Below are 27,602 nucleotides of genomic sequence, written 5' to 3' on the forward strand. Positions count from 1 at the left end.
TCGTGTTTCCTCTCCACATCATATGCAAACTTCTTTACTTGTCTTTTGAGGGACTCTTCATAGCATATGGTCCATTTGGGCCAAACTAACTTTCCAACTTACTAAAGGTAAGACTTTGTGTGGGCTGATAGGCATGCAAAATACTTATGTCTTGGCTTTGCCTACATGGCTATATCAGGCTACAATGACCCCTCTCTTTTCAGTTCCTAAAGCAGAAAAGTGTCATTCAATCTCATGTGATCAACATCAAATTTGGAATCAGGAGACCTGTGTTTGAAAAAGGAATTGGATATCTCCTGCTTGTTGAACTTTAGCGAATCACTCTCTAGTAATCTGACCTTCAGATTGGAGATGATAATACTTGCTTAACAATCACCCTCACAAGATGTGTGTGAATATCAAATGAGCTAGGGTATAGGAAAATTATAATCCTCAAATTCAGAACTCACTATCATGCTATCTTGTATTCCTTGCTTTGTTTTTATGAGTGACTACACTGTTTTCCTAGGTTGCAAGTCCACTAGAATTAGGGACCATATCTCAAACTTCCTTTGGATTCTCACTACAGGACTAGCATAGGGTTCGGTAACAACAAAGCAGCAGCAGCTACAATATTAATTTTAAAAAGTAGCAAATATGTATTTTCATACTTACTACGGCCCATACATGGTTCAAATCACCACTACTACGAAGTTATGTAGGTAAGGAAACCTAATAGCTGTACTGTATAGTACAGAACTGCCTGAATTGGAAAGGAAAGATTCTAAATGTTTTAATCAACATGTAAATCTGCATAAAGATGAAAGCAGGCACCAGGCAAGAGGAGAGCAAAAAGTGAAGAAAAAACAGCAGGGTAAGTCCAAGAAAAGCTAAAGCACTGGAGAGGAGGTAGGTTTGTCCAAACCATGAAAATTCTAAGGACAGCAGATAATATGGTTTGGTTCTGTGTTACCACCCAAATCTGGCCTTGAATTATAATAATCCCCATGTGTCGAGAGCGAGACCAGGTGGAGATAACTGAATCATGGGGGTGGTTTCGCCCATGCTGTTGCTCTGATAGTGAGTGAGTTCTCACGAGATCTGATGGTTTTAGAAGGGGCTTCCCCCTTGGCTGGGCACTCATTCTCTTTCCTGCCACCCTGTGAAAAGGTGCCTTCCTCCATGATTGTAAGTTTCCTGAAGCCTCCCCAGCCATGCAGAACTATGAGGCAATTAAACCTCTTTTCTTTTTTTTTTTTTTTTTTTTTGAGACGGAGTCTCGCTCTGTCGCCCAGGCTGGAGTGCAGTGGCGCAATCTCGGCTCACTGCAAGCTCCGCCTCCCGGGTTCACGCCATTCTCCTGCCTCAGCCTCTCCGAGTAGCTGGGACTACAGGCGCCCGCCACCACGCCCGGCTAATTTTTTTGTATTTTTAGTAGAGAGGGGGTTTCACCGTGGTCTCGATCTCCTGACCTTGTGATCCGCCCGCCTCGGCCTCCCAAAGTGCTGGGATTACAAGCGTGAGCCACCGTGCCCGGCCAAAACCTCTTTTCTTTATAAATTACCCAGTCTCAGGTATTTCTTCATAGCAGCATGAGAACTGATGAATACAGCAGACATTGTTAACATTTTGAGAGCTCCTAAGTAGGGCTACAATTAAAAACTGAAAGAGGCACTCATTAGGATGCCCTTAAGGGGCCCCAGTAATCTTACTACATTTTTCTTGTCTGTCTGCTTTCCCAGCCTCCTAAAACACCACTTTGTACCTTACCCTCTTTTCTCTCCTCAAATCTCCAACCCTACCTCCTTTCTACTCACATTAAACGGATTCCTTTCGTTGCAATCAGAAGAGAATGTCCTCCGTCTCCTGCCACCACATCTACCCACCTACTTGCATCTGTGCCCATCAGCTTCCCATCTCTCCTGCTACTGGGGGAAACTGACAGGATCCTATCTAAGGTGAATTTTTCTACCTGGATTCCAGGTCTCATCCACTCTCACCCATTATGACAGAAACACTTGAGATTTAAAACATATAATATTTATTAAAGGAAAATATGTAATAATGAAAAAATGATGATATATGAAGGAGAGGGTAGAGTTTCTTGATTTCAAGATTGCTTGTCAGTGTTTGTTGGTTTCCCTTCATCCTCAATTCTTAATATTGCAGTGTCCTGGGGCTTCATTCTCTCTCCTCCTTTCTTCTCTACCTACTTACTTCCTTAAGGATTTTACCGAGCCTCCTAGTTGTGACTCCTCTTTATGCACTGAGAATTCCCAAACGTATTTCTAGTCCCTACTTCTCTAATACACTCTAAATTCATATAGACAGCTGTCAACAGCTCAACTTGGATGTTCGATAGCCATATCAATCTTTTAAAAAACTATTTTGAAATAATTACAGATGTACAAGAAGTTGCAAAATAGTACAGACAGGTCCCGTGTAGCTATCACCCAGCTTCCCCTACAATGATATCTTACAAAAAGCCATATCAATTTTAATATGTCCCAAATCAAACTATCCCCAGAAGCTATTTCTTGACATTCAGTAAATATTTATTATCTCTTCTTTGTACACATGGCATCTATTAATACACTTAAATAGTACTTCTTATCTTATAGTTCATTCAATATGCATGTATGCATGCACACATATGCTTCAATAAACTATGAGCTTCTCAAAGGCAAGGGCCATGGCAATCTTTTATTTGTCTACAGCACGCGGAATAGTGACTAAACATTTCCTGAAACTATTTGGAACAAATAACCTTATTCAGGTCACAATCAAAGGAGTCAAACAACTAGACCAAAGCCAGAGATCAATGGGCAAAATACTTATTTTGATAAAAAAAAAATTTGAATCAACAGTTAGTGTTCTTTAACCCTGAGAAAACATTATATAACACTTTTATAGTTGAGTTCAATATGATTATAGATTAGCAACAATAACTATAAAATTTAGTGGCGGAGAAGGTTAAAAAAATGAGTATACCACTTTCTACTTAGGACTAGAAGCTTCGCAAATGCAGTGTCTTTAAGACAAATATGCATTAGATATATATCTTTCCTATTTAAAAAAATCACGAAAAAGATCAAAAGATCTTCATTCAAAGATGTATATATCAAAAATTATAAAGATCAATGTAATTTAATATAAATATATAAACCTCTAGACACTGGAAAAGGCAAATAATTACACATACATGTATTTTATTTGGCTTTAAAAGTGTTACATCTTGAATAAAGTAAAATCCACTTACTTATGAACAAAAATATGTATGTACATATGACAGTACACTTCACTTTGACAAATATTTTTCAATAACTGTTTCCCATTTTTCCACTTTGGCCTTAATGACAGTACTTTTATAAACTATTATTAAGCCTATAAAGTCTCTAAAATCTTATTATATGTGAGGTTTGGCTCCAAAAGATGTACTATTATAGTGCATAAAATGTATAGTGATTTCTGTAAAAGACAGATAACCTCTAAGGTTTTATAATTTATTGTTAGCTAGACATTCGGTTGGATGTGTCTAGAAGGAACTATTTTCTCCATCTTTCGAGTTCCTACCTTGGCCCATAAAGCAGGAAGCTGCCCCTATGAGTACCAAGATGTCAAGTACTCTTCACCCTCCCATTTCTGAGGAGAGAAGGAGTGGCATCTGATAAGTGAAGTGGGGAGAAACAATTGACTATGGGTGGCAAGCTCTTTCCCTATCTTTTTCATATCTACCAGACTTGAAGAAGAGTATACACTCTTCTGGTATTGTTGTTCTCCCAGTGGTAAACATTTGTGAGTCAGGCCCAGACTTTTGCTGCAGAGAAGTATATCTGTCCAACAATGGCTACGGAGGCTCTGAGAGTGACTAGCCTGAGTTGATGTGTGCTGAAATACACACTGCATTTCAAAGGCGTGGTTTTTTTTAAAAAAGGCAAACTATCTCACTGTCATTTTTATATTGATCACATGATAAAATAGTAGTACTTAGGACAATTTCACCTAATTTGTTTGATTTTTTTAAATGTGGCTATTAGAAAATTTCAGCCTCCACATGTGGCACACATGATAGTTCTGCTGGACAGCACTAATCTGGGGGCCACCTCTCTGGAGCCCAAGAATAAGAGGCAGCCCTTCTGACAAAGCATGTATGCTCTGCAGAACTGACTGTCCTTCCAGGGCTGTCTGAAGATTGAGTGCAGGGAGTAGTATAGGAGGACAAAAATAGCAGAAAACTGATATGGAAAACAAAGCCACAGTCTCCAGGCCAATTCTACCAACAATAAAGCTGATATTTTCCTTTCTGCGGTACCTGATTCCTCTATCTGTTAACTGATAACAACTTAAGAATGGAAAATGACAATTATTTATTACTTTTTCCTGATTAAAATCCAAAGATATGACAGAAATATTTCTGCTCCCCTGGAAGTAGCACAAGCATAAAATTCAGGGATGAGTACGCAGCAAAGAAAGTGGTCTTGTCTAGGTCCTTAGGGGTTTAAGTTTCAAAAGCTTCTAAGATTTCAGTGGAGAGTTCTGTCCTGGGTGGTCCTCAGCTGAAACAGAAGTGGCACATGAGTGCCTGCTTCCCAGGCAGGTTTCTGAGTCAAGTGTGATTCCCCAGCAAAAAGACAGTGACAGCCACTGGGACACTTAACTGAGAGGAACACGGGGCTTCAGTGGGGAAATGGAAATCAGGAAGACAGAGTGACCAGCGGCAGGGATATGTGAAACAGATCAGTCTCTGCCAGAGGAGGCTGTATGGATGGATGGATACATTGTCTTTCCTCCATGGTAGTTATATGCCTCAGTTATCATCCTGATTGGAGACTATTTAAAAATTTTTATTTTATTGATTGATTGATTGATTGACACAGGTTGCCTATTTGAATTGTGAGCTGAAGTTGCTGCTTTTTGCATGCCAGGCTACTTTTGCTTAAATTTTCTTCCAGGTGAGCAAAGTGAGACTGTGACTTCAAGAAAAACAACACAGAATTTGTTGTCATGATAAAATTGGAACTTTCAAGCAGAAATTCAAATTTTGGAAAACTTGGATCCACCACTATAAGGCTGACAGCTTCCCAATACTTACAGACTTAGTTGCTGAGATAAGTGCTCATATTAATAAATTAGATTTTTTAAATATTCTCTGATGCAATCTATCAACATTTGGATGATCTATATAACTCAGTGAACTGAAACTTCTAAATGCCTTCATGCAATTATATTACAAAATCATACCTGGGAAATGAATCCATTCAAGTGCAACCTAGACCAACAGTTTTAATGCGACAGGGTACAAAAAGTTCAATAATATGGCTTCATATTTCACACTGCAACTAGTCTTTAAGACTTTATCACATGTTGAGTTTCACTGTAGTATCAAGGAAGAATACTCCAAATTATAGGCTATTAAAATATCTCTCCCATTTCTAACCTCTTATCTGTGTAAGGCTGGATTTTCTTCACCTACTTCAACCAAAACAACAACAGACTGAATGCAGAAACTAACATGACAATCCAGCTGTGTTCTATTAAGCCAGACATGAAAATGTAACACAGTGCTGTTTTTTCATTATTTTCTTTCTTGGAGATATAGTTGTTTTTCATTAAATATGCTATTCATGTCAACCTATAATGGGTCTACTATTGGTATTTTAAAATAAATTAAGTTTAAAATTTTGTCTTTAACTTTTTTTTTTTTTTTTTTTTGAGACAGAGTCTCTCTCTGTCACCAGGCTGGAGTGCAGTGGTGTGATCCAGGCTCAGTGCAGCCTCCGACTCCCTGGTTCAAGTGATTCTCCTGTCTCAGCCTCCCGAGTGGCTGGGATTACAGGCATGCGCCACCATGCCCAGCTAATTTTTGTATTTTTAGTAGAAATGGGGTTTCACCATGGTAGCCAGTATGGTCTCGATCTCCTGACCTCGAGATCTGCCCACCTCAGGCTCCCAAAGTGCTGGGATTACAGGCATGAGCCACCGTGCCCGGCCTGTCTTTAACTTCTAATATGATAAATATTATTAGATATAACCTTCATAAACAAAAACTCCTTAGAATCCTCAATAATTCTTAAGAATATTAAAGCATCCTAAGATCAAAAGTTTTGAGAATGACCAATCTATAATTATTTAAACCACTTAAGCATAAAGTACCTACTTTATACTGTGCTACAACATAGGAAATAAGAGATAAAAGGCACCATCCTTGTCCTCAAAAATTTCCAATGTCATTGGCAATGTACTTCTCAATTAACACAACTTAAAAATTCTTTTACTGTATAATTTTTAAAAACTTTCATTTCATGTTTCTTATAAACATGTCTTTTATAGCTTAATGTCTCCTATGGAAACTAATACTGCATATGGCACATAGCAAATGCCTAAATACTTCATGATTCACTCTGAATCTGACATATGGCATCAGAAAGTCATAATATACATTAAATAAACATTTTAATGTAAGTTTCAGACACTGATTACTCATGGTGAAAGATGTATTGCCATCCTTAGTTAAAAGATAGTATTGGCAATGTACAGACCCTGAAGTTACAGCTACAATGCAATCTTTTGATCAAGACTTAAACTTATACTATAAATTTCACTTTTTGATCAAATTATACTTTTTAAGATTAATTTATTCTACCAGATTTTTATGCCAACAGGCTGAATAATAGGATAAGGGAGGAAACAGTAGCTTATTTAGAGAATCTGAACAGTAAACAAAGATGCTCTTTTGCTGTTTCCATAACTCCAGGAGGCAGAACCAAACAGTGGAGATTAAAATTAGGCAAAAGATACCTTTTATTAAATAAATAAAGCAAGTAAGCAGGGATACTGGCTTAATTATCAATAGAAATGAGTTTGAAGGTTAGAAAGTAGGCTAGGTAAGAGGTTCTCAGTAATTTTTCTGCTACAATCCAACGGAGACAACATGTTTCCCATTAGAAGCAGTGGTTTACGATGGCAATGAATCACAAATGGCGGGAGTTGGAAAGGCAGCACGTGCAAGGTGGGGGAAAGGGGACTGGATAAGTACCCATCCAATTCCAGGTTGAGAAACACTGGGCAAGGTACCAGAAGGATTTTTTAAACTGTATGATTACCTGGGAGTTTTTAAAGAAGGATCCTGGCAAACTTCTTGACAGCATTTCATAAGAGAGAGAAGTATTTGCCATGCATTTATCTATGGATGTAGCAGTACCAGCTATTGAAAGCAAGTGGAAAGTATAAAACACAAACGCTAAGATTACACATATGCTCCCCAATACTAACCACCTAATACCAAGCAAATTGTGTTCTGACCTGCCTTTCAGCCTCTTTTACAACCATTTTCCTGGATTTCTAACCCATTCACTTGTTCTCTGTCCCTTCTATAAAAATGCTTATAACAGCTGAACTGACAAGCAATAGAGGAGCAACTCTAATCTGATTCAACAACAACGACAACAACAAAAAAAACATTTAGATTTGGTACAAATACACTTTAAACATTTGCATCCTTTTTCCTTCTGCATATTAATCATCTCAAATGGCACACAAATTCTTTCTCTGACTACATGACATAATACTATTTGTAAATATTTTCCCCAGAGATTCCAGGAATTCTGCAAATGTAAATGGCAACGGAATGGCTATTGCCATGAAAGTAAAGAGCCTTCTCTGGTATGTTCTACCAGTGGACTGGGCACTCAGTTCAGGCCTTGGGAATATTCCTTTCTGAATTGTAGTATCTGAACAACTGCTTATTGTTCTTGTTATGCACTTGAGAATTAGCTTACCAGTTCTTTCTAAAAATTCCTTTCTAAATTAAATGTGGGTACACATTTGAAAACTGCACACTGTATGAATAGTACACACTTATTTTACATTTTTAACATCATGTACAAGCTGTGGGAACATCTGGTGTTTTGCAAATTTGGGCAAATCCAGCTGCATTTCCTCTTCCAAATGTGTTCTCTGACATCTGCAGGTTGTGTTTCATTTTGATTTTTATACTCTATCTATATAGGGCAGCATTGTGTGCTTTCAAACATGCATTTTTTCCAACTTTATACTTTTCCTCTCTGAACTAAAAATTAAAAACTTGCCGATTAATATGAGAAAAAATGTTGTGGTTAGACTAAAGATGTAAATTTTAAATGTATCTGTCTCACCTCTCTATAATTTACTTGAATCAGTAGAAAATTGCCTCTTGAGAACAGTTTACAATAAAGAAATATATATGCTTGGATTATACCATCTGAGCTAAGAGAAAGCAATACAGTAATTAGCAGATTGAATCTTTACTGAGTCAGGTGCACCTCTAACCCAACGAAATACACATATGTGCACCAACAACTGTGCTACACATTTTCAGGGGTTGGCAGACATCTTGAAAGAAGTATAAGGTTAAGAAACTAAAGCAATGAGAATGTGAATAATTTAATGTGAATAATTTAAAATCACCTAACTTAAAGCATGGTAAATAACAGCTAAAACACAAATGGACTTTACAGCCTACTCTTATACTTAATCATAAATAAAAGATTGCTGTTGCCAAGTCTAAAACTCTCTGTCCCCTCTACATACACGCTCACAATTAGCAAACAGCCCCAGCTGACCATGCTGCCTTCCCTTCCTTCCCTCACATAAAATATTTAAAACAACCTCCAGCCTGAGGGTGGTGTGGAAAACTGCCTGGGAGCAAAGGCACCTCCACCTTCCTGGCTGACCTGCTGGCCTGTTAGCCCCAAAGGCTGGTTCACAAGTCTCAAATCTGAGCTGGTTCCTTGGATTTTAAACTCCCAACTTGGATCAGATCCTTCCCATATACAACCAGGTTCCTTCCTAGACTTTCTCATTTAGATTCAGCCCTGCTCTGGACACATCCCAGGACATGCTGCTCCTACTGGGCTAAAAATGCTCAGGGCTCTCTGGTTCCACCGCTCTCCCACAGTTTCTCGAATGGTTCCAGGTCCCCTGACTCTAGTTGCTTGTTCTGTGACTTCTTAGAGATAGCACAGTTCAGCGGTTAAGAGAAAAGGCCATGGGATAAATCTCCATGAGTTCAAATTGAGTTCTCTATTACCAACCTACCTTTGCTAAGCCTCAGTTTGCTCACCTATAAAATTGGGGTAATAATATTGTCTCCCTTACAGATTACTCAGCCACAACCTCTGTCTCAAGGAAGTAGAAATCTAAGAGAGATTCCTGAAGCTAAACCACACAGCTGATAAGTGATAGGTTCAGAGTTCAAAGCCAGGCTTATATATCTCCAAACACATTCTTTTCAAATACATTATGCTCTTGTCTTTTAAATCATCCTTATTGGCCAGGTGCGGTGGCTCACGCCTGTAATCCCGGCACTTTGGGAGGCTGAGGCGGGTGGATCATGAGGTCAGGAGACTGAGACCATCCTGGGTAACATGGTGAAACCCCGTCTCTACTACAAATACAAAAAAAAAATTAGCTGGGCATGGTGGCAGGCTCCTGTAGTCCCAGCTACTCAGGAGGCTGAGGCAAGAGAATGGCATGAACCCGGGAGGTGGAGCTTGCAGAGAGCCGAGATCCTGCCACTGCACTCCAGCCTGGGGTACAAAGCGAGACTCTGCCTCAAAAAAAAACAACAACAACAACAAAAAAAACCACTCTTATTTTTCTCTTTAAAAACAACAAAAATTATTATCTCCTTTTTATAGCAGTGGTTGTAAAATTTAAAACCAAGATGTATTACTAGGGTTGCAATAACAAGAAAATAAAGAAGTACTTGGTTATCCACAACTATTAATCTAGTGATTTGGTTAAAACTAGCATTCTTCACAGAAGCTGGAACCTCTGCCTAGGCCAACCTCCAAATGAATGATTTGCAATTCTTGGCCTTTACAGTCTATTTCCAGGATAATACTAACTAAAATAACAATCTTTGGGATAGGGTACTGGGCAGACCTGGTGACTTGCAGGGAAGGAGAAGGCAACAGCAAAGATGGCAAGAGAGAAGATCAAACAGGAGCTCCAAAGGCAACAGAGTTTAGCAGTTGAGTCCAATGGCTAAGATTTTCCAGGAGAGAGAATGCCCAGAGTCCAAGTAGTGAAAAATGTCCATTTGTTTAGCAGCAGTGTCTGGGTGAGGGGGCAGGAAAGGGGAGGAGGAGAACCCACATTATCTATTCTGAGTGAGGCTACACATTGCTGAGCGACTGAGTGCAGTCAAAGGGGGCCAAACTGAGCATGGAGGAGACATCAGAAAATGCGATATGCACTCTCTTTGATAATTCTATCACCAAGTTACATACTGCATGATATGAATAAAATCTTTTTTATTTATTTTTTATGTTTTTATTATTTTGAGACAGAGTCTCACTCTGTCACCCAGGCTGGAGTGCAGTGGCATGATCTCAGCTCACTGCAACCTCCATTTCCTAGGTTCAAGTGATTCTCCTGCCTCAGCCTCCCAAGTAGCTGGGACTACAGGTGCACACCATCATGCCCAGTTAATTTTTTTTGGTATTTTTTTTTTTCTAGTAGAGATAGGGTTTCGCCATGTTGGCCAGGCTGGTCTCAAACTCCTGACCTCAGGTAATCTACCCGCCTCGGCCTCCCAAAGTGCTGGGATTACAGGCTTGAGCCACTATGCCTCGCCAATAACTTTTTTAAAGACTCAGGTTAACCCAAGCTAAGTTGTTAGCCTGGTTTCCGAATGCAGGTAATCTGGGCTGGGCACTGGAGCTCCTTTACATTTGTCAACTGGAAAGAACAGAATGGCATATTTACTATAAAGTGACATGAGAATTGTAACATGTACTAAGTATAGGTGTAAATGAGAATAGTCATCTCTATTTTAGCGTATTTGTACATCTATAATAGAGAAAAACAACTTCCCAATTAAAACGTCTCATTCATAGCAAATAAACAAAAACTTTTTAAAAAGCCAACATGTAATTATTTTCCGTTTCAAGAAAGGAAATAAAAATAAAATCTACAGAATGTAGGAGCGATTTTCATTTCTTCTAATGTGCTCAAACCACTTTAAAATATCTTTTTGTTTACCTTGGTAACAGCTTTTGGAGAAAATGTAACTGCATCTACCACAGTGATGAGGTCACCTGGGTGGAGACGATCAAAGTACTTCATGCAGACATCATAGGCATGAAGCCACTCCGGTGAAGAGCGTGGGACTTGTTTAATAAGATGAGGGTCTCCAGTCCAGAACAACTTCTGTAACCAGATGGTGTACAGAGAGCTTGGGGAAAGCATCTGTCCATCCTTTTCAGGGATTTTGGGAACAAGTTTGGAAATAGACAAGATATTTTGACTTGAAAGAACTGGCTCCAGTGCTTCAAGAGGACTCATGTTTTCATCTGTCAGCTTTTTGTAATTAAGACCTAGCAGAAAAAAAAAGAAAGTAGGTAAGTGGCTCATTCCAATGTAAACACAGAGGCACTTTCAAACACACACACACAGCCCTCTGTATGTCTGAATGCAAAGATCTATCAACTTAGCTATGGTAGCTAGTTTAGATTTTCTATTAGAAAGATCAAGAGATCTGAGTTCCAGTCACAGCCTGAAACTTATTCGGCTGTGTGATCCCAGACAGGCCATTCATCTTCTGTGTGCCTCCATTTCCTTGTTTGTACCCTAGAGATGACAATATCTCCATGCCTTTCAAATCCCCTGCAGCACCTATGTTTTCTTCTATCAGTGCTTCAACAAACTGCATTATATTCCTTTGTTATTTATCTGGCATTTCACTAGTTACTTGAAGGCAAGGATTGAATCTTATTCCCTTATCCTCTGTGTCTAGGCCATTGTCTCATTTGATTATTCAGAGAACAACTGATAAACTGACGGGAACTCTCACAATTATTGTGAATATCAAACAAACATAGATTTGAATGTGCCTTGCAAATTATAAAATATAAAAATTTAAGAGGTCTTAAAGTGTTTAATTTCTTAGTTATGAGCATAAAAACCATTCTAAAGATTTCCACAATTTATCAAAGATTGGAAGGCTCTTAAGTGTTCCATGCATATTTTAAACATATAGGCTCCAGTGGAATGAAATTCTGCTGAACTGCCTATTATAAAGTGTCTTGGCCTTGCCATTTATATACATAAAATATAATCAACGGGAGTAGTGAAAAAATCGTGGAGCAGAAGTCCAAAACTTTGGATTTTAGTACCAGGTCTACCATAAGTCACTGTGTGACTTTCAATAGGTTTCTTACTTTTTCTGGTATTTAATTCCCTCCACCATAAGTGAAAGAGTTGGAAAGATAATAACTAAAGTCGATTAGCTTCAAAATTCTGTGGTTTCAGAGCTCTGCCAACCATAATGCATGAACAGGATTGTGTACAGAAAATTAATCCACAGATTTAACTTAAAAGAATGAATTCAAGCAGGGAAACAACCATCCTACCTGATGCAACAACCTTAAACTTCTTCAACAGCCGAATGTGGGTTTCTGGTTTAATGGCACAGTTCCCCAAATCTGCACAGCCACAGTTTTCCAGAAGAGTGAAATAATACAGCAGCCTTTCGTGATCAAAGCCACCAATAGTGGGGTAAATATACTTGACCATGTGCTGGTGAAAGGCTTCTGGATCAGTCTTCAAAGTCTCAAAGAGATGAAGGTCTTGGGCTCTATTTTCAATTTCTAGTGTGGACAAACTGAAATTAAGAGCCAAAGGAACTGTGTTAAGATTTTGTTCCTTTATTAAAGTGATTCTTTTTTAACCAAGGAAGAAACACTACTTCTTATATAGTTCCCTTCTTCCTGCCTACTCAAAGACAGTAAACCACCACCAGAAGCCAGTCAGCCTGAATAAAGGAAAACAAATGTGTTAGATGCCTACTAACATTTAACTGACTACACACTCGTCATGTTATCTCATGGGGGTCTACAGCAATCCTGTGAAGTAGGCTTTACTTCAAGTTCCTGCAGTTGGGAGAGTTGTCTGATGTTTCCCAGCTAGGAAATAAACCAACATCTGTCAGCATCCACTCTTAAGCATTTATTCATGTCATAAAAAGGGTTTAAAATCTATGATTCTTCACAGAAACATAAACAGGCTTATTATTTCAGGAATTTAGGAAATGATACAGAAAAATCCCTAAACTTTCAGGCTTAAGATTTACATGCAAGAGTCTTGAATTAATATTCAATAAACCCAAATTTTATGCTATGTTCAGATAAAAGAAAAATAGAAAAAGAGGGATAATTAAACTTTCACTTGGGTTATCTGCAGTAATGCTACTTAAATAAAACACATATCTTAATATTTTCATCCTAACTTAGATGTCTTTGTAATCTAATTTCAAAAAGTCATTTAAGGTTAAACTCTTGGGAAAAGAAAAATTAAGGTATTTTTGCTTGGTTGATTGGTTTGTGCTTTTAGAAGGGGAAAGGAGGGGGTTAATTTTGGTCTTGTGCTTCTCCCTGGACAGAATCTGGACAGAGCCTGTGGTCTAGTGTAATCTCAGTGCCCCTTACGTGATGAGTTTCATACTCCCTAATTGTAAGAGTCCTTCAGGCAGCCCTGCACTCACAGAAGTGCCCAGGTTCTAGGGTTCTTGGAAGCAGCAACGGAAGCATCTAGGGGCAGTAAGTGAGACCTTGGGCAGCAATAAAGTTAGGCTTCAAAAAGTTCTAAAGCAGCTCCTCTGAAATATGACAATTTGTTTATTCAAAGTGCCCAAAGACATGTTTTTGGTTTATGTAGATAAAGTTAGTATAAATCATGTTTTAAAACTTTCAGGAGAATGTGACAACACTTGGGATAAAAAGGGTAATCTATAAAGTCAAAGCATCAAGTAATTTTTAAAAACTGGTCTTTTTACTTTTGCTTCAAGAAAAACCTTATTTTTCCATTAAGACACAGTGCAAACATTTACAAGAATATCTCTATCTATAAACATGTCCCCAATCTATAAAAATTTCTCTCACTGCCTCCTCTATTGGGATGTGCTGAATATTCTTCTATTCTGTTATTCATAACGTATTTTAACTACTTATTACCTTGTCTATCTCCCTTACTAGGCTGTGTTGCTTGATGGCACAGACCTTATTACATCATCTTAATCTCCAGTTTCTCAATACCAAGAACCAGTGTGTGGCACAAAGGAAACATTCAATATATGTCTTATGAATGCCAAATAGATGAGTGGATGAGCAAAAAATTAGGTGTCCTCTATGTAGAAGGTGCTGTGCTCAGCACTGGGGAGGATATAAAGACTTACAGCATAAAGTTCCCATCCAAGTTTGAAAATCCAGTTGAGTTATACATACTTACAGTAAAATAATGATGCAAAACAATAGTATCACTTGACAAAGGGTACACAATTATAGTCCAATTAAGAGAAGGATCACTAAAAGCTGTGACTGCAGAGGATGTAGAAATCAATGATAACAGAAGGCTTAGTGAAAGAAGCACTTGAATTTGGCATTGTAGGAAGGAGTGAAGCAGAAATAATGTGAACAAAAGTATCAAGAAAGCAAAAGGCCTGTACAAGGAACAGTGAATATAAATGGCTGGGTGGTCAGAAAATACACTTGATACTATCACTATTCAAAGAATACCATCATCTCTGAAAGATAGTGTACACACAGTAGTATGGGACAGTTAATCACAGAATTTCTGATGTTCCTTCATAATTTGCAAAATGAAGTCTGAAAACAATGTAGTAAGGGAGTAAATAAGAAACTGTGTAGTCGCAATAAAAGGAATCTTATTGACAAAGATTTGCAGGCAGAACAACATGCTGAACGGAGGAAAGAAAACAAATTTGTATTTATCATGCTGACTACTTTCTTGCTAAGTTAAAGTTGGGTAATTATCAACTTACAGATGATAAACTGCCATTCAGAGAGGTTATATGACTTGCCTAAGACAAAGAGTCCAGATCTGTCTGGACTCAAAGTACACAACTGCTCAGGACATCACAAAGCAACCATCAAGGTCAAGCAGCCATATCAACAACCACTTCAAAACCTGGATTCTTTCTGCAACACAGATATGAGTTCTCTTTCCCAGCAGCAATAATCAAAGAGTTCTGTCATACTTCATTCGTAACACCTTGATAAACAAAGTATTCAAGACAGACTCATCTACAAAATGGACAATGATTATATCATAACAGCTTTAGTTCATCTGTGTTTGACTTGATTATGAATATAGTCTCTCTCAATCAACATTACTTTCCCTCTTGCCCACTCACTTATTCTTTTGTGCCTACAATTTAGTTTGCCTGCTGTGCAATTTTACCTAATTATCTTGTCAAGACAGATACCAGAATACCTTTACTGACACATGATAAATACCCAAACCTCCCTTTTCAGTAAATTACAAGGTGCTAAGATCTTTTATAGATGCTAGTAATCAATAGCTCATTTTAATCGTTTCCATTGAAAGAAGCTGTTATCTTCCCTTTGGAACCAGAAAAGGGAAATCTTTCTTTGAAATCTTTGTTTAGAAAAAAATTCCAAAGAACCCATAGTCAAGAGAGTAGAAAGAAATACCATGAAAGCACTGTGGACTTTTCACTAATCAAATTAATCATTACCCTGCAAACCTGTTTAAGTGATTTTTCCTGAACCAAGTTTTAGTTATAAAGCAGCTTATATACAGAGTGCATATTTACCTTTCAGAGATTAACTAACAGAAGAAGGCAGCATTAGTTGTACTCAACGCACAGAAATAAGCTATTAGTACTAATCTCATGATTAAGGTGTTCTGTAATGGCTTTCAGGTGTCAGTCACCCAAAAATGTGATTCAAGAACATCATGTATTGAAAGGACTTTTATTTGTGTAAGAAAAACAAATTTATTTAAATACGTTTTTCTTTACTCAGCTGAGATGGAGTGATCATAAAAATTATTAGCTCACTGAAAGGAGTGCTTAGAAGGAAAGAGGAAGGAGGAGGCAAGAAGGAAGAAGGTGAATGGGAGAAGGGAGAAGGCTGCCGGGAAAGGGGGAAGAGAGAATAAAGAAGATGGGGAAGGGCTGGAAGTGAAAATGTACACATAACCTGCCAGCACTCTTGTTTCTATTACCTCATTAACACTCATAATAACCCTCTGCAAAAGGTCTAATTATTCCTATTATCTGAAGGAAGCTGAGGCTCAGACAAAAATCACACGACTAGTAAGAGATGGAGACTGATTCCGAGTTGGGTCTTTCAAGTTTGGCTTTCTGCTTCTACTCAATAAAGCAGTGAAGCTGATATTTTCACGCTGAAATTTTATGTTGGGCACAGTTCAGCTGCAGTGGCTTGTCAGCATTTTCCCCAAAGACTAACCCTAAGAGCATGAAGATCTATGAATCAATGTGAATGACCATCACTGCTGGTGAACAGTGGCCTCATCACTGACTACTGAGCAACAAGACAATCTACCCTCCAAATCACAACTGCTCCTGCCTGAGGAAGTCAATCCAAGAACTTAGCACATAAAGATCAGCCTCAGGATGATCTTGATGTAGCAGACGATCTATAACGCAGCCTGACAGCTGAATATGTGATTACTCAAGAAAAACGTGGTCAAGATAATCATGGCATTTTTTAGTTTTGCCAACATTCTGGCCAAGTGTCTGCAAACTGAAGAATGGATTTTTACTAACTTTTCAAGAACACCCAGGGAGTTGATGAGAGAATCAATAAAGAGTGTCTTAGAGTCTATTTCTCATCATGCTGATACTCAGTGAGTTCCTTTATGGAATGTTTTATGACAGGAACAGAGTAAGAATGTTGAAGGCCATATGAATAGGCTTTGTCTCTTCTACAAGGACAACCTGGTATCCCTAAAGCCTTTTAATTTCTCATAGAATGTCAATTCTGACTTGTTTATATACTTCATATTACTACCTTGCCAACAAAAACAGTTTTAAGAAACACCATAGCATAGAAATAGTAATAGACACCACTTATTGAGAACTTACTAGTGCTAAGCACTATGTCATCTTATTTAATTCTCACAAAGCGTATATCTTATCATGGATACCCATACTGACTTGAAAAATAATTGTTCAAAAATCAGATGTGCAATGTTAGGTTAACAGGGCCATGCGATGGGTCTGGTAAATCTACCCTGTTTCCAGAATTAATAATAGTAGCTACTATTTTTTTTAACACCTACTACATATCAGGTATTCTGAGTAAATCTCTTCAATCTCACAGCAGTTCTGCAAAATGGGCTGAAAATAGTCATTTTGCAGAGGAGAAAACTTAGGCTGAAAGAGATAAAACAAGTTGTCTATCAATAATATTCTACAAGAAGGTCACAGAGCCAGAGCCTGAACCAGGTTTGCATAATTTAAAGCCTGTGCACTTTCCACAGGCTATAAACATACCAAAATGCATTTTCCTGTTTATGTTTGGTGCCACTATCAGGCATTTTTGACTATTTGGAGAAAAACAGTGTTAAGGATCACAATATGAAAATGAAGGTTACAGGTTACAGATATACGGAAGGAATCGCTTCCACTTTCATAATGGCAGTAATCAGTATTTCTGGTTTTTAGGATTTCTAGATTTCTTCTTAGGCACAATGCAAATCACAGTCCTAATCAAATAATCTGTTCCCCTAGACCAAAAGAAAGAGCAAAATCAAATTTAGAGCTCAGTTTTAACAACTGTGTAAGACCTATAATGTGAATATGGACATTCAACATTCCTACTCTAACAAATATTTTCCCTGGTCTTGTATTTTTGTTTTAGTTTTCAATGTCATGATATACTTTTAATAATCTAAGTTACCTTAAATCCTGGGGGATTAATAACTAATAGGGGTTAGATGCTCCCCTCTCTCTATATTAAACACTCTCACACTAACTCTTCAAGTGAGTCAGGGTTCTTCAAGGAAAGAAGAGACATAAGGGCCAGAATTTAGAATTCTTTACCACTGTAAAGAATTACAATAAATATTTATTCAAAATTAAATAGCAACCTGGACACAAACCTATGTGAACAATAGTAACCTTCAGGCAGAAATTCTGTCTTCTGTTTCAATTCAGAAAAAGGTAAGGCAGATGCAATATAGTTTACTCATCTCTCCTCAGATAGACCTTGTTCTTACCCATTCTTGCCTCTGGGACCAAAATAATCCTACTAGAGAATATGAAATCAGCTCTGAAAAACAGCACAGCACATTCAGAGTCCCTATGACCTGGGACCCTCCCCATGTGTATGAAGGAAACAATAGTAAACTAACCAACATTGAAGAAGGTGGTATTATGATCTCTAGCAACCAAGATAAATCACTTGTATAACCATTTGAGTGACCAAAAAGTAGATATTAGAGTGAAACCAAGGCATAGGATGTTTTGACCTTGAAATCTGCTGTCTAAATAAGAAGGGAAAAAATGGAAGGTGTTACCGAGTCTGGCAGTATAAAGACATGTCCTGTCCTCCATTTAGTTCTCCTTTGCTTACTCTGTCCCAGCCAAAATGGTCTTCTTTTAGTTACTCAAAAACACCAAGAACTGTCCTGCCCTTCTTTTCTGATGGCCTAGAATGCCCTTTCTTCCATTCCTCTTCATTAGTCAGCTCTTTCCTCTTCACATCCAAGAGAGGACTTCCGCATCTACTTCGTGTGCATTTCCTTTATGGTACTTACTACAACATGCAACTTGCTTTTCGGCAGCTTTTGTGGGGGTCAGGGTGACAGGGGAGGGTTCCCTATTAGAATATAAGCTCCATTAGGGCAAGGATGTGTCTGTCTTGTTCAGCACTTAACACTATGCTTGGAATACAAAGATACTAAGTAATAATAATAACATTTGATAAATAACTGTAGTACTATTATATCAGCCAGAAGCATCCTCTGCATTTCAAAATGACCCTGTGTCCAAAACTGAAAGGTATTAATCAAATCAGCAGAATTAACAAGAATGACACAAATAATCATAATAGCCTTGATATAGTTTGGTTTTGTCCCCACCCAAATCTCATCTTGAATTATAGTTCCCATAACCACCACATGTTGTGGGAGGAACCCAGTGGGAGGTAACTGAATCACGGGGTGGTTACCCCCCTGCTGTTCTCACAACAGTGAGGGACTTCTCATAAGATCTGATGGTTGTCAGGGGCTTTTCTCCATTTGCTCTGCACTTCTCCTTCCTGCCTCCGTGAAGAAGGTGCATTTCTTCCCCTTCGTCTTTCTAAGTTTCCTGAGGCCTTCCCAGCCACATGGAACCGAGTCAATTAAACCTCTTTTCTTTATAAATTACCCAAGCTCAGGTATCTCTTCACAGTGGCATGAGAATGGACTAATACAAATTTAAAAGAGCCACTTGGTTATACATTTTCCACAGATTTTCTCTAATCTTCAAAACCCTCTACGGGGAGGATAATGACCTCTGTAACTCAGAAAACAGCGACTCTAGAGGATTAAGAAACATGCTCCAGGCTACATGGTTGGTGGCTGTGGGCAGATTTGGATCTTGAAACTTGATCTGACTACAAAACCCATGCTGTCATCAATAGGCCACAGGTACTCTGGTAGTTACTATTGTCTATAAAAATCCACCAACATGTCTAGAATAGCCAGAGATGGAGATGGCTACTAAGTTTGTAATGAGTGACAAATCAGCCTTGAGTCTGGGGGGCTCAACATGCCCCAGTGGAACCAAGGGGCTGAGAGAGCCAGTGTCTGCTAGTTGGAAGTGATTCTAGGCATTCATGGCCACTCAAAGCCATCACTGCTATTTAAAACTAGGAAGACATTAAAAGAACAACAAAAACAAAAAGCGGGAAACGGAAAAAAAAAAAAAAAAGAGTCCAGCAACTCAAAAACATATGTGTTTATGAGAATTATCTCTGACAAGAGTGAAATTCTAGGAAAAACTTCCATTAATGAAGCTGTGATCATGTGTCAGGTACTACAGGTTAGATATTTTACCATTAAATAATTTAATTTGTATTACTCCTTGCTTAAAGTGGAGGAAAATGAGCTTCAGAGAAGGGAATTATCTTGCCCATGGACACACACCTAGAAGGATTTGTTTGATCTAGCTATTTTGATTTGAAGACTTATGATTCATCTGCTATATAATGGTATTTCATCCAACCCACTCTGTGTACACTTATCCGCAAATGTGCTGATGCAGGTGATACCTCCAAAATCAACCACATGAAGGGGAATGTACAATTATGAGAAAAATAACTTTACAGGGGAAAAAATTACTTTTTAAAGGAATAGTAAAACAAAACCCTAAAACAAACATTATTTCTCTTGTAACTTCCCAGTGGCACTCACTCAATAAATAAATGTTGGGCAATTTCTATTGTATTAACAAGGCTGATTTCTAATACTATGTTACCAAGTTAGATTAAATAGTAAAGCAAACAGCTGCCTTTTAAGTAAAGAACAGGCAGCACCTAACACCACTTACTAAATCAATATTAAATGCTTTGCCACTCACAAGTGATGATGCCAGGAGGTAATGATTTCCTGCTTTTGTAATTGCTGTGCATCTGCATAATCACAGTGCTATCAGGTATAATGATATGCCAGGGACAGTCTTGCACATCACTCGATTGCCTGATAATTTATAATATATTCAGAGACCAAGGAAGCATCCTGTTTGTACAGATACAACATCCTTTTACGTAACATTCAATGAAAGAAAAAAGATATTTAATAAAATGCCAGGATATTTTTAAATGCCAATGTGCATATCATAAGAAATATTTATTTGAACATATTACTGTGCTTCAAAAATGATGATGTCCATGCAATATTTATCACGGATAACACTTTCTCCCATGTAGCAATTTAATAAATACTTAAAAAGGAAATGTTAAAATTTCTAAGTGATTAATAAAAATTAAAGGTGCTAAAAATAGCATTTCTTGACCATTCAGCAGGATTTGACCCCACTCAATACTCACTCCCTTTCTTTAAACTCTTTCTTCCCATGGCTTCCCTAAAATAAGATTCCTGTTTTCCCTCTTACCTACCTCTCCTGCCACTCTCTTTCTGATCCTTTTGTTAGCAGCTCTTCCTCTACCATTTTAAATGTGAAAGACTTCAAGCACTGCCTCAAGCTTTCTCCTTTCCTCATTCTCTGTTCTTTCCCCAAGCACATCCACAACATCACTTATTTCTCATCTATGTGCTTATGACTCCCATGTTAGTATTTCCAGCTCCATTTGAACCCCAGATCTGTAAGATCCAACTGCGGACTCGGCCTTTTCTCTTGGCTGTTTCAGTATGTATAAATTCCTCATTCCCTTGTCTTCCTATTTTTTCTTTTTCTTTTTCTTTTTTTTTTTGGAGACAGAGTCTCGCTCTGTTGCCTAGGCTGGAATGCAATGGCGCGATCTCTGCTCACTACAATCTCCACCTCCTGGGTTCAAGCTATTCTCTTGCCTCAACCTCCTGAGTAGCTAGGATTACAGAGGTGCCTGCCACCATGCTCAGCTAATTTTTGTATTTTTAGTAGACACAGGGTTTCTCCATGTTGGCCAGGCTGGTCTCAAACTCCTGACCTTAAGTGATCTACCTATCACAGCGCGGCCTCCCAAAGTGTTGGGATTACAGGTGTGAGCACGGCACCTGGCCTCTCTTGCCTTTTCCCTCATACTCCCCCCAAAATATCTTACCTCATTTGGTGCTTCCTATCTCACGGAGTGATGCCACCATCAGGCAAGTGAACAAGTGAGAACCTAGTGATGCTTCGCGACACCCCCCCTTTTACTCACCCTCGTATCTAGTTTATCCTTATTAACCAATATATTAAGTACTGTCTATTTCACCTTGTAAATATCTCTAAAACCCATTCTGGCCTGCCTTTCTGTACTTCAAATCCCTTCTCCAAGCAATGGTCACTTGTCATGCCGTCTGTTACCATAAAAGCTCCCTAACTGGTCTACATATGTCCACCCTAACTTTCCTAAAATCTTTCAACACAGTAGCCAAAGTAATCTTATCAAAATGCAAATCTGGTCATATTATGTCCTTGTTCACCAGAATCCTTAACTAACCTTCTGTTATCCTAGCCTTCTATTTATTATTCTTAGGAAGAAGTCAAAAGCCCTTGCTAGGGCCTCCACAATCTTGCTGTACATCCTGGCTCCTATGCCTTGCCCCAGTCTCTTCTCACGCCATGTTCCACCCAAATCCCTGGAACTCACCAACACTGTCCATCTGTTCCTAATCAAAGGGCCTTTGAACTTACTGTATTGTCTACCTAGAAAATGGTTCCCTTGGAACCATTGTAGTTAATTCCAACCCAATATTTAAGTCCTGCTTAAGTGTTACTTCCTGGGAAAAGCCTTTGCTAACTATGTCAAACCCTCTAATTGAGCTCTATTACACAGTACTTTGAGTTTTAATTTCACATTTGCTTATGTCATTATTCAATTATCATCTGTCTCCCACTATAAGCTGTAAGTTCCAAGACAGCTAGGATGCCTGCTTTTGCTCATCATTGTAACCCTAGTGTCTAATACTTAGCCTAGTACACAAAAAATTGTCAGTAAAAACATTTGAATGAATACATCAATGAATGGTAAAGGTGTATCAAAGATGTATAAGGAAAGAACTTACCAAGATACTAGTCCATTGTAGATGAAAGGAAAACTAAAATTGTACTTTACAACTTCTTCAAGAGTCTTCAAAAATAGACTCTAAAGAAAGACATGGAAATAAATGTACAAATGAACTGTGTGCTTACCCACTGTCCGTGAAGAGGAACTCCAAATGGGTCATAAAAACTTCCCAGCGGGAGACACTGTACCGTTGTGCCAAAGAAAGAGCAATGCTGTAGACGCTTTCCTCTAGGGTTCTGCAGAAATGTCCATCGGGCCCAGGAAGGGAGAGAGGAGAAACACATGACTTCAATCAGCAATGAAAATGCTCATTAGGACTCCTCTCCAGTGAGAGAAGTGCAAGCAGTATGGTCCTTAATAAGACAGTTCACAGTGATCCAGGAAAAGTACTTCCAAGGAATTGTAATGCTCTTTTTCACTGTGGTGCATTACAATTTACTAAGGACTTGTCTAGACCAGTGGTTCTCAACTGTGGATGATTTTGTTCCCCAGGGGACATTTGACAATGTCTGGAAACATTTTGAGCATAAAAAGTGGGGCAAGGGGCAGATGCACTACTGGCGTCTCATGGGTAGAGGTCAGGGGTACTGCTGAGCATCCTGCGTAGACAGTTCCACACAGGCATCCCGGGCAGCCCTGAGTGGGCATCTCCCAGTAGGCATCTTGAGCACCCACGTGGGCATCCCCCTGTAGGTACCCCGAGCACCCCATGTAGGCAGTCCCGTGCAGGCATCCCGAGCACCACGTGTAGGCAGTGCCGTGGAGGCATCCCGAGCACCTGCAGACATCCCATATAGGCATCCCAGGAATCCCCGTGTAGGCATCCCTGCATAAACATCCTGAGCACCCCGTGTGGGCATCCCTGCATGGGCATTCTGAACACCCCATGGAGGTAGCCCGAGCATCCTGCATAGGCAGCCCCCACAGCCAAGAACTGTCCAGTCAGAACGTCACAGAGCTGCGGTTGAAAAGATATGAACTAGACTCCAGAGCCTACAATCAAAAGATAGTGCATCCCTGGTCTAGGGGTAGAGATTTGAGAAAGCACAATTAGTCACTTAACAAACTTCTATGTTTTCTACCCTGTGCCAGGTATTGTGCTAGCTCCTTAGGAACTAAAAACAAACAAGCATTTTTCTGGAGGAATTCACAGCCTAGTGGAAGACAGGAGATGTGAACCAGCAATTAAATATAGCGGTGGTAGAGCTAAAAGAGAAGACCACGAAGCTCCAGGAGAATGGAAAGTGACCAATGTGAACTGCAAGTAGGAGGATAAACACATGCCCAGCAGAGGGTGGGAGGGAGAAGAGCCTTCTGAGAGAATGAGGGCTTCTCGGAGATGAGAGAGAAAGCAGGGGTCAAAGTGAGGAACATACTGGGTCCTCAGGCCTGCTAGGGGACCGCGTCTCATTCTCCAGGCAATGAAGAGTCCATGAAAAGTTTAAACCAGGGAATGACATCGCCAGATTGGAGAATCTCTAGGCATATAAAGAGTTCCAAGAAAGCAGTCCCGAGCACCCACATTAAGGCCATTTTAGAAAGACTACTGCAGGACTCCTATCTTCCAGAAGAGAAACGTAGAATGGAATTTTTCGTTGGAAGAATGGTGTGGGTGAAAGCACAGAGACAGAAAAGAAATCTGTTACTATTAAGTCACTCTGCTAAGACTGTATTTCCCCAAGCTAAGGAAACATGGCATTTATATGCTTGCATAGCCAGGGGCTAGATAACGTTTTCTGGGAAAGGTAATATAGTCAATATTTCAGGCTTTACTGCCAGTCTCTCTGGCATAGTCTTCTTTTTATGGCTTTTGTTTTTGTTTTTATGTTACTATAAAACCTTAAAAAAAATGCTAAAACCATTCTTTGTTCATGGGCTATAAAAGAGACCAAGGCTAGATTAACTTTGTCAACCCATGGATCAGGTTATTGTCAATTAGAAATTCTTTTTTTTTTTTTTTTTTTTTTTTGAGACAGGGTCTTTCTCTGCCTTCCAGGCTGGAGTGCAGTACTACAATCAAGGCTCATTGTAGCCTTGACCTCCCAGGCTCAAGCCATCCACTCACCCACCCACCTCAGCCTCCAGAGTAGCTGGGACTTCAGGAACACACTGCCACACCTAGTTTTTTGTTTGTTTTTGTTTTTTTTTGGTAGAGACAAGGTCTTGCTATGTTGCCAGGGCTGGTCTTGAACTCCTGGCCTCAAGCATTCCTCTCGCCTTGGCCTCCCAAAGTGCTGGGATTACAGGTGCGAGCCACCATACCCGGCCTAGAAATTGTTTCTTGAAGTATTTATTTGAGTACTTACCTCCACATCATGGAATGAGAATTCCTTGAGAACAGGGGACCATTACTAATTCATCCTTTCTATTATGGGGGTATGGCACATTGCCTGGCACAAGACATTTTCAATAAGGACTGATATCTTTATCTCTTGATAAAGGTGCGAAGGACCCAAACTATGTTATACCCTCTTCACAGTTACCCTGCCTGACCCCTAAGAATGTATTCCCTGAGACATACAGATAGTAAAGGACAGGTACAATGCACTTACAGAAAACTAATGCCATGAAAATGAACAAGCAGCTGGGCGCAGTGGCTCATGCCTGTAATCCCAGCACTTTGAGAGGTCAAGGCAGGCAGTTCACGAGGTCAGGAGATTGAGACCATTCTAGCTAACATGGTGAAACGCTATCTCTACTAAAAATACAAAAAATTAGTTGGGCATGGTGGCACGCACCTGTAGCCCCAGCTACTCGAGAGGCTGAGGCAGGATAATCGCTTCAACCTGGGAAGCGGAGGTTGTGGTGAGCTGAGATCATGCCACAGCGCCCTCCAGCCTGGCGCCAGAGTGAGATTCCATGAAAAAGAAAAGAAGAGAAGAGAAGAGGAGAGGAGGGGAGGGGAGGGGAGGGGAGGAGAGGAGAGGAGAGGAGAGGAGAGGAGAGGAGAGGAGAGAGGAGAGGGTAGAGAGGACAGGAGAGACGAGAAAAGGGACATGCAGTGAGAAAGACAAGGAAGAATGGTCACGCTGTGTACAAGTGAAGGTGATGCTGCAAACAGAAGGACACGAATCCTTCAAGAATTCCTGTGTGCAAGACATTGACAACCCAGCTCCATGGTAGAAGAGGAAGGCAGCAAGCTGGTGGAAACTCTGAGGCATCTTAAAGAAGCCATTCAAACACTGCTGTATATTTTTCTAAGTAATAGATTGTACAGAAGATTCTATTATCTATTTATCAAAAGCATGTATCTGTCCTCTAGAACATACTTCAAATAGCATACGCTAGCTATATGCTTAACAAAGAAAATAAAGGCCAAAAACTCTAGCAAAATGTAACTGATGATATAAGGCATGCCCTGCCTTATAAGTTTTTATTCTGCATGATAATCATCTTCTACGAAACCGTGAACATGGCACCAAGGATTACCAAATGTCCATATCAAAAGCATACTGGACTTAAGAAGCCCAAGCTCAACTCCTGGCTGTGTGACTTTGAGCAACTGTTTAAAGCTCTCTAGTTCTGATTCCTTTTCTTAAAAGTCAGAAGGTTGGACTCTTAGGTTACTTTCAAATTGGACACTAAATGACATTATGAAATTATGAACCTCCAGAAGGACAGAGGAGAAGAGAAAAACAATTCCCTATTTCTCTTCTTAACTGAGACCCGCTATAGGTTGTTCCTGCTATTTTTCTTTTGATCCCTCTCTATACCATGCCTTATTCTAAAGAGAATTTTGGGTATCTTCTTATAAGAAAGAAGTCCAGGCTAATATAAAATTATTACAGAGAACCAAGATGAGTTTGCCACCTTCTCAAGGATTTAAATGATAATGATAAAAAATAACATACTCCACTACCACAATCAAGATCATCTTTGCTATTTTAAAGTAATTTGTCAGGAGAGAAAAATAACCACTAAACGTAGGCACAATTTTACCTTAGTTTCAAAGGCTGGAAGCCTAGAGACTGAATCACATCCACTGCTTTTCTGAGAATGCAATGGGTTGTAGGGGAGGCCTACGGTGCTGTGGTGAAGATGTGAGGCTTTGGATGGATCCAGGTTAAAATCACAGCTGTGATTCTCACCATCTATGGAAACTTAGGCAGTTACTTAAATATCCCTAAGCATCATTTTTCTTAACTATAAACTAGGAATAACAACATTTTATCTCACAGGGTTATCCTTGAGGATTAAAAGACATTTATACAAAGTTTATAGAGCACTTTGCACAGTGCCTTGCCCATGATAAGCACTCAATAAATTGTGGTCTTAAAAACAAAACATCTCTACTTAATAACTGTTGTGGGTGAACACATTTTCCCAACTTCTGACATGTAAATACTTCTCATTTGACCTGAACAACTAAAACAAAAAGCAAACACCAGCACTAAAACCAAAGGGAATTCCACATTGAGAAACCAAGGTCTCCACCTGGGCCTTGAAATGAGTGACCATCTCACAACAGGCCTGCTCTTCTCTTAACAGGGGGAAGGGACTAAAGGAAAAACAGCTGGCTTCTCTTTCTCTAGAAGACCAGGACAGATAAAGTCACCCTGAACAAGTCAATTGTATCTAGTTTACCACAGTGAAGAAGAAATTAAAGTGCCATGTGCTTTGAAAAGTGAGATTTCTAGCCAGACACAAACGACAATCTTATTTTTAAATTTTCATCCCGAGCTTCCCATTTTTCGCCCTGATCACATGTGATTACCTATAACATGGTCATAATCTTAGAACTGGGCTATCAAAACTACAGGAAACTTTAAAAAAAAAAGTAACTTTAAAAAATAAGCTTAAAAAAATCATTATTTGGTATTTTTGAGACAGAGTCTCACTCTGTTGCCCAAGCTGGGGTGGAGTGCAGTGGCATGATCTCGGCTCACTGTAGCCTCCACCTTCTGGGTTCAAGTGATTCTCGTGCCTCAGCCTCCCAAGTTGCTGGGATTACAGGCATATGCTACTATGCCTAGCTAATTTTTGTATTTTTAGTAGAGATGGGGTTTTGCCATGTTGGCCAGGCTGGTCTCAAACTCCTGGCCTCAAGGGATCTTGAGATCTTGGGCCACCTCGGCCTCCCAAAGTGCTGGGATTACA

The 27,602-nt window shown here is 39.3% G+C and overlaps 1 protein-coding gene across 1 annotated transcript in view; it reads right to left on the reverse strand.

Moving 5' to 3' along the window:
• NBAS (NBAS subunit of NRZ tethering complex) overlaps window positions 1-27,602 on the reverse strand; it is a 388,176-nt gene that overhangs the window by 97,833 nt on the left and 262,741 nt on the right. Inside the window, exons 42-44 of the mRNA XM_032172256.2 lie at window positions 22,631-22,741; window positions 12,375-12,625; window positions 11,005-11,339 (exon numbers count right to left, since the gene is read on the reverse strand). Of these exons, the coding sequence (XP_032028147.1) occupies window positions 11,005-11,339; window positions 12,375-12,625; window positions 22,631-22,741 (697 nt within the window). The remainder of the gene's footprint in view (window positions 1-11,004; window positions 11,340-12,374; window positions 12,626-22,630; window positions 22,742-27,602) is intronic.

This window comes from Hylobates moloch, unplaced genomic scaffold, assembly GCF_009828535.3.
Source record: "Hylobates moloch isolate HMO894 unplaced genomic scaffold, HMol_V3 SCAFFOLD_13, whole genome shotgun sequence".
NCBI classification, from domain to species: Eukaryota; Metazoa; Chordata; class Mammalia; order Primates; family Hylobatidae; genus Hylobates; species Hylobates moloch.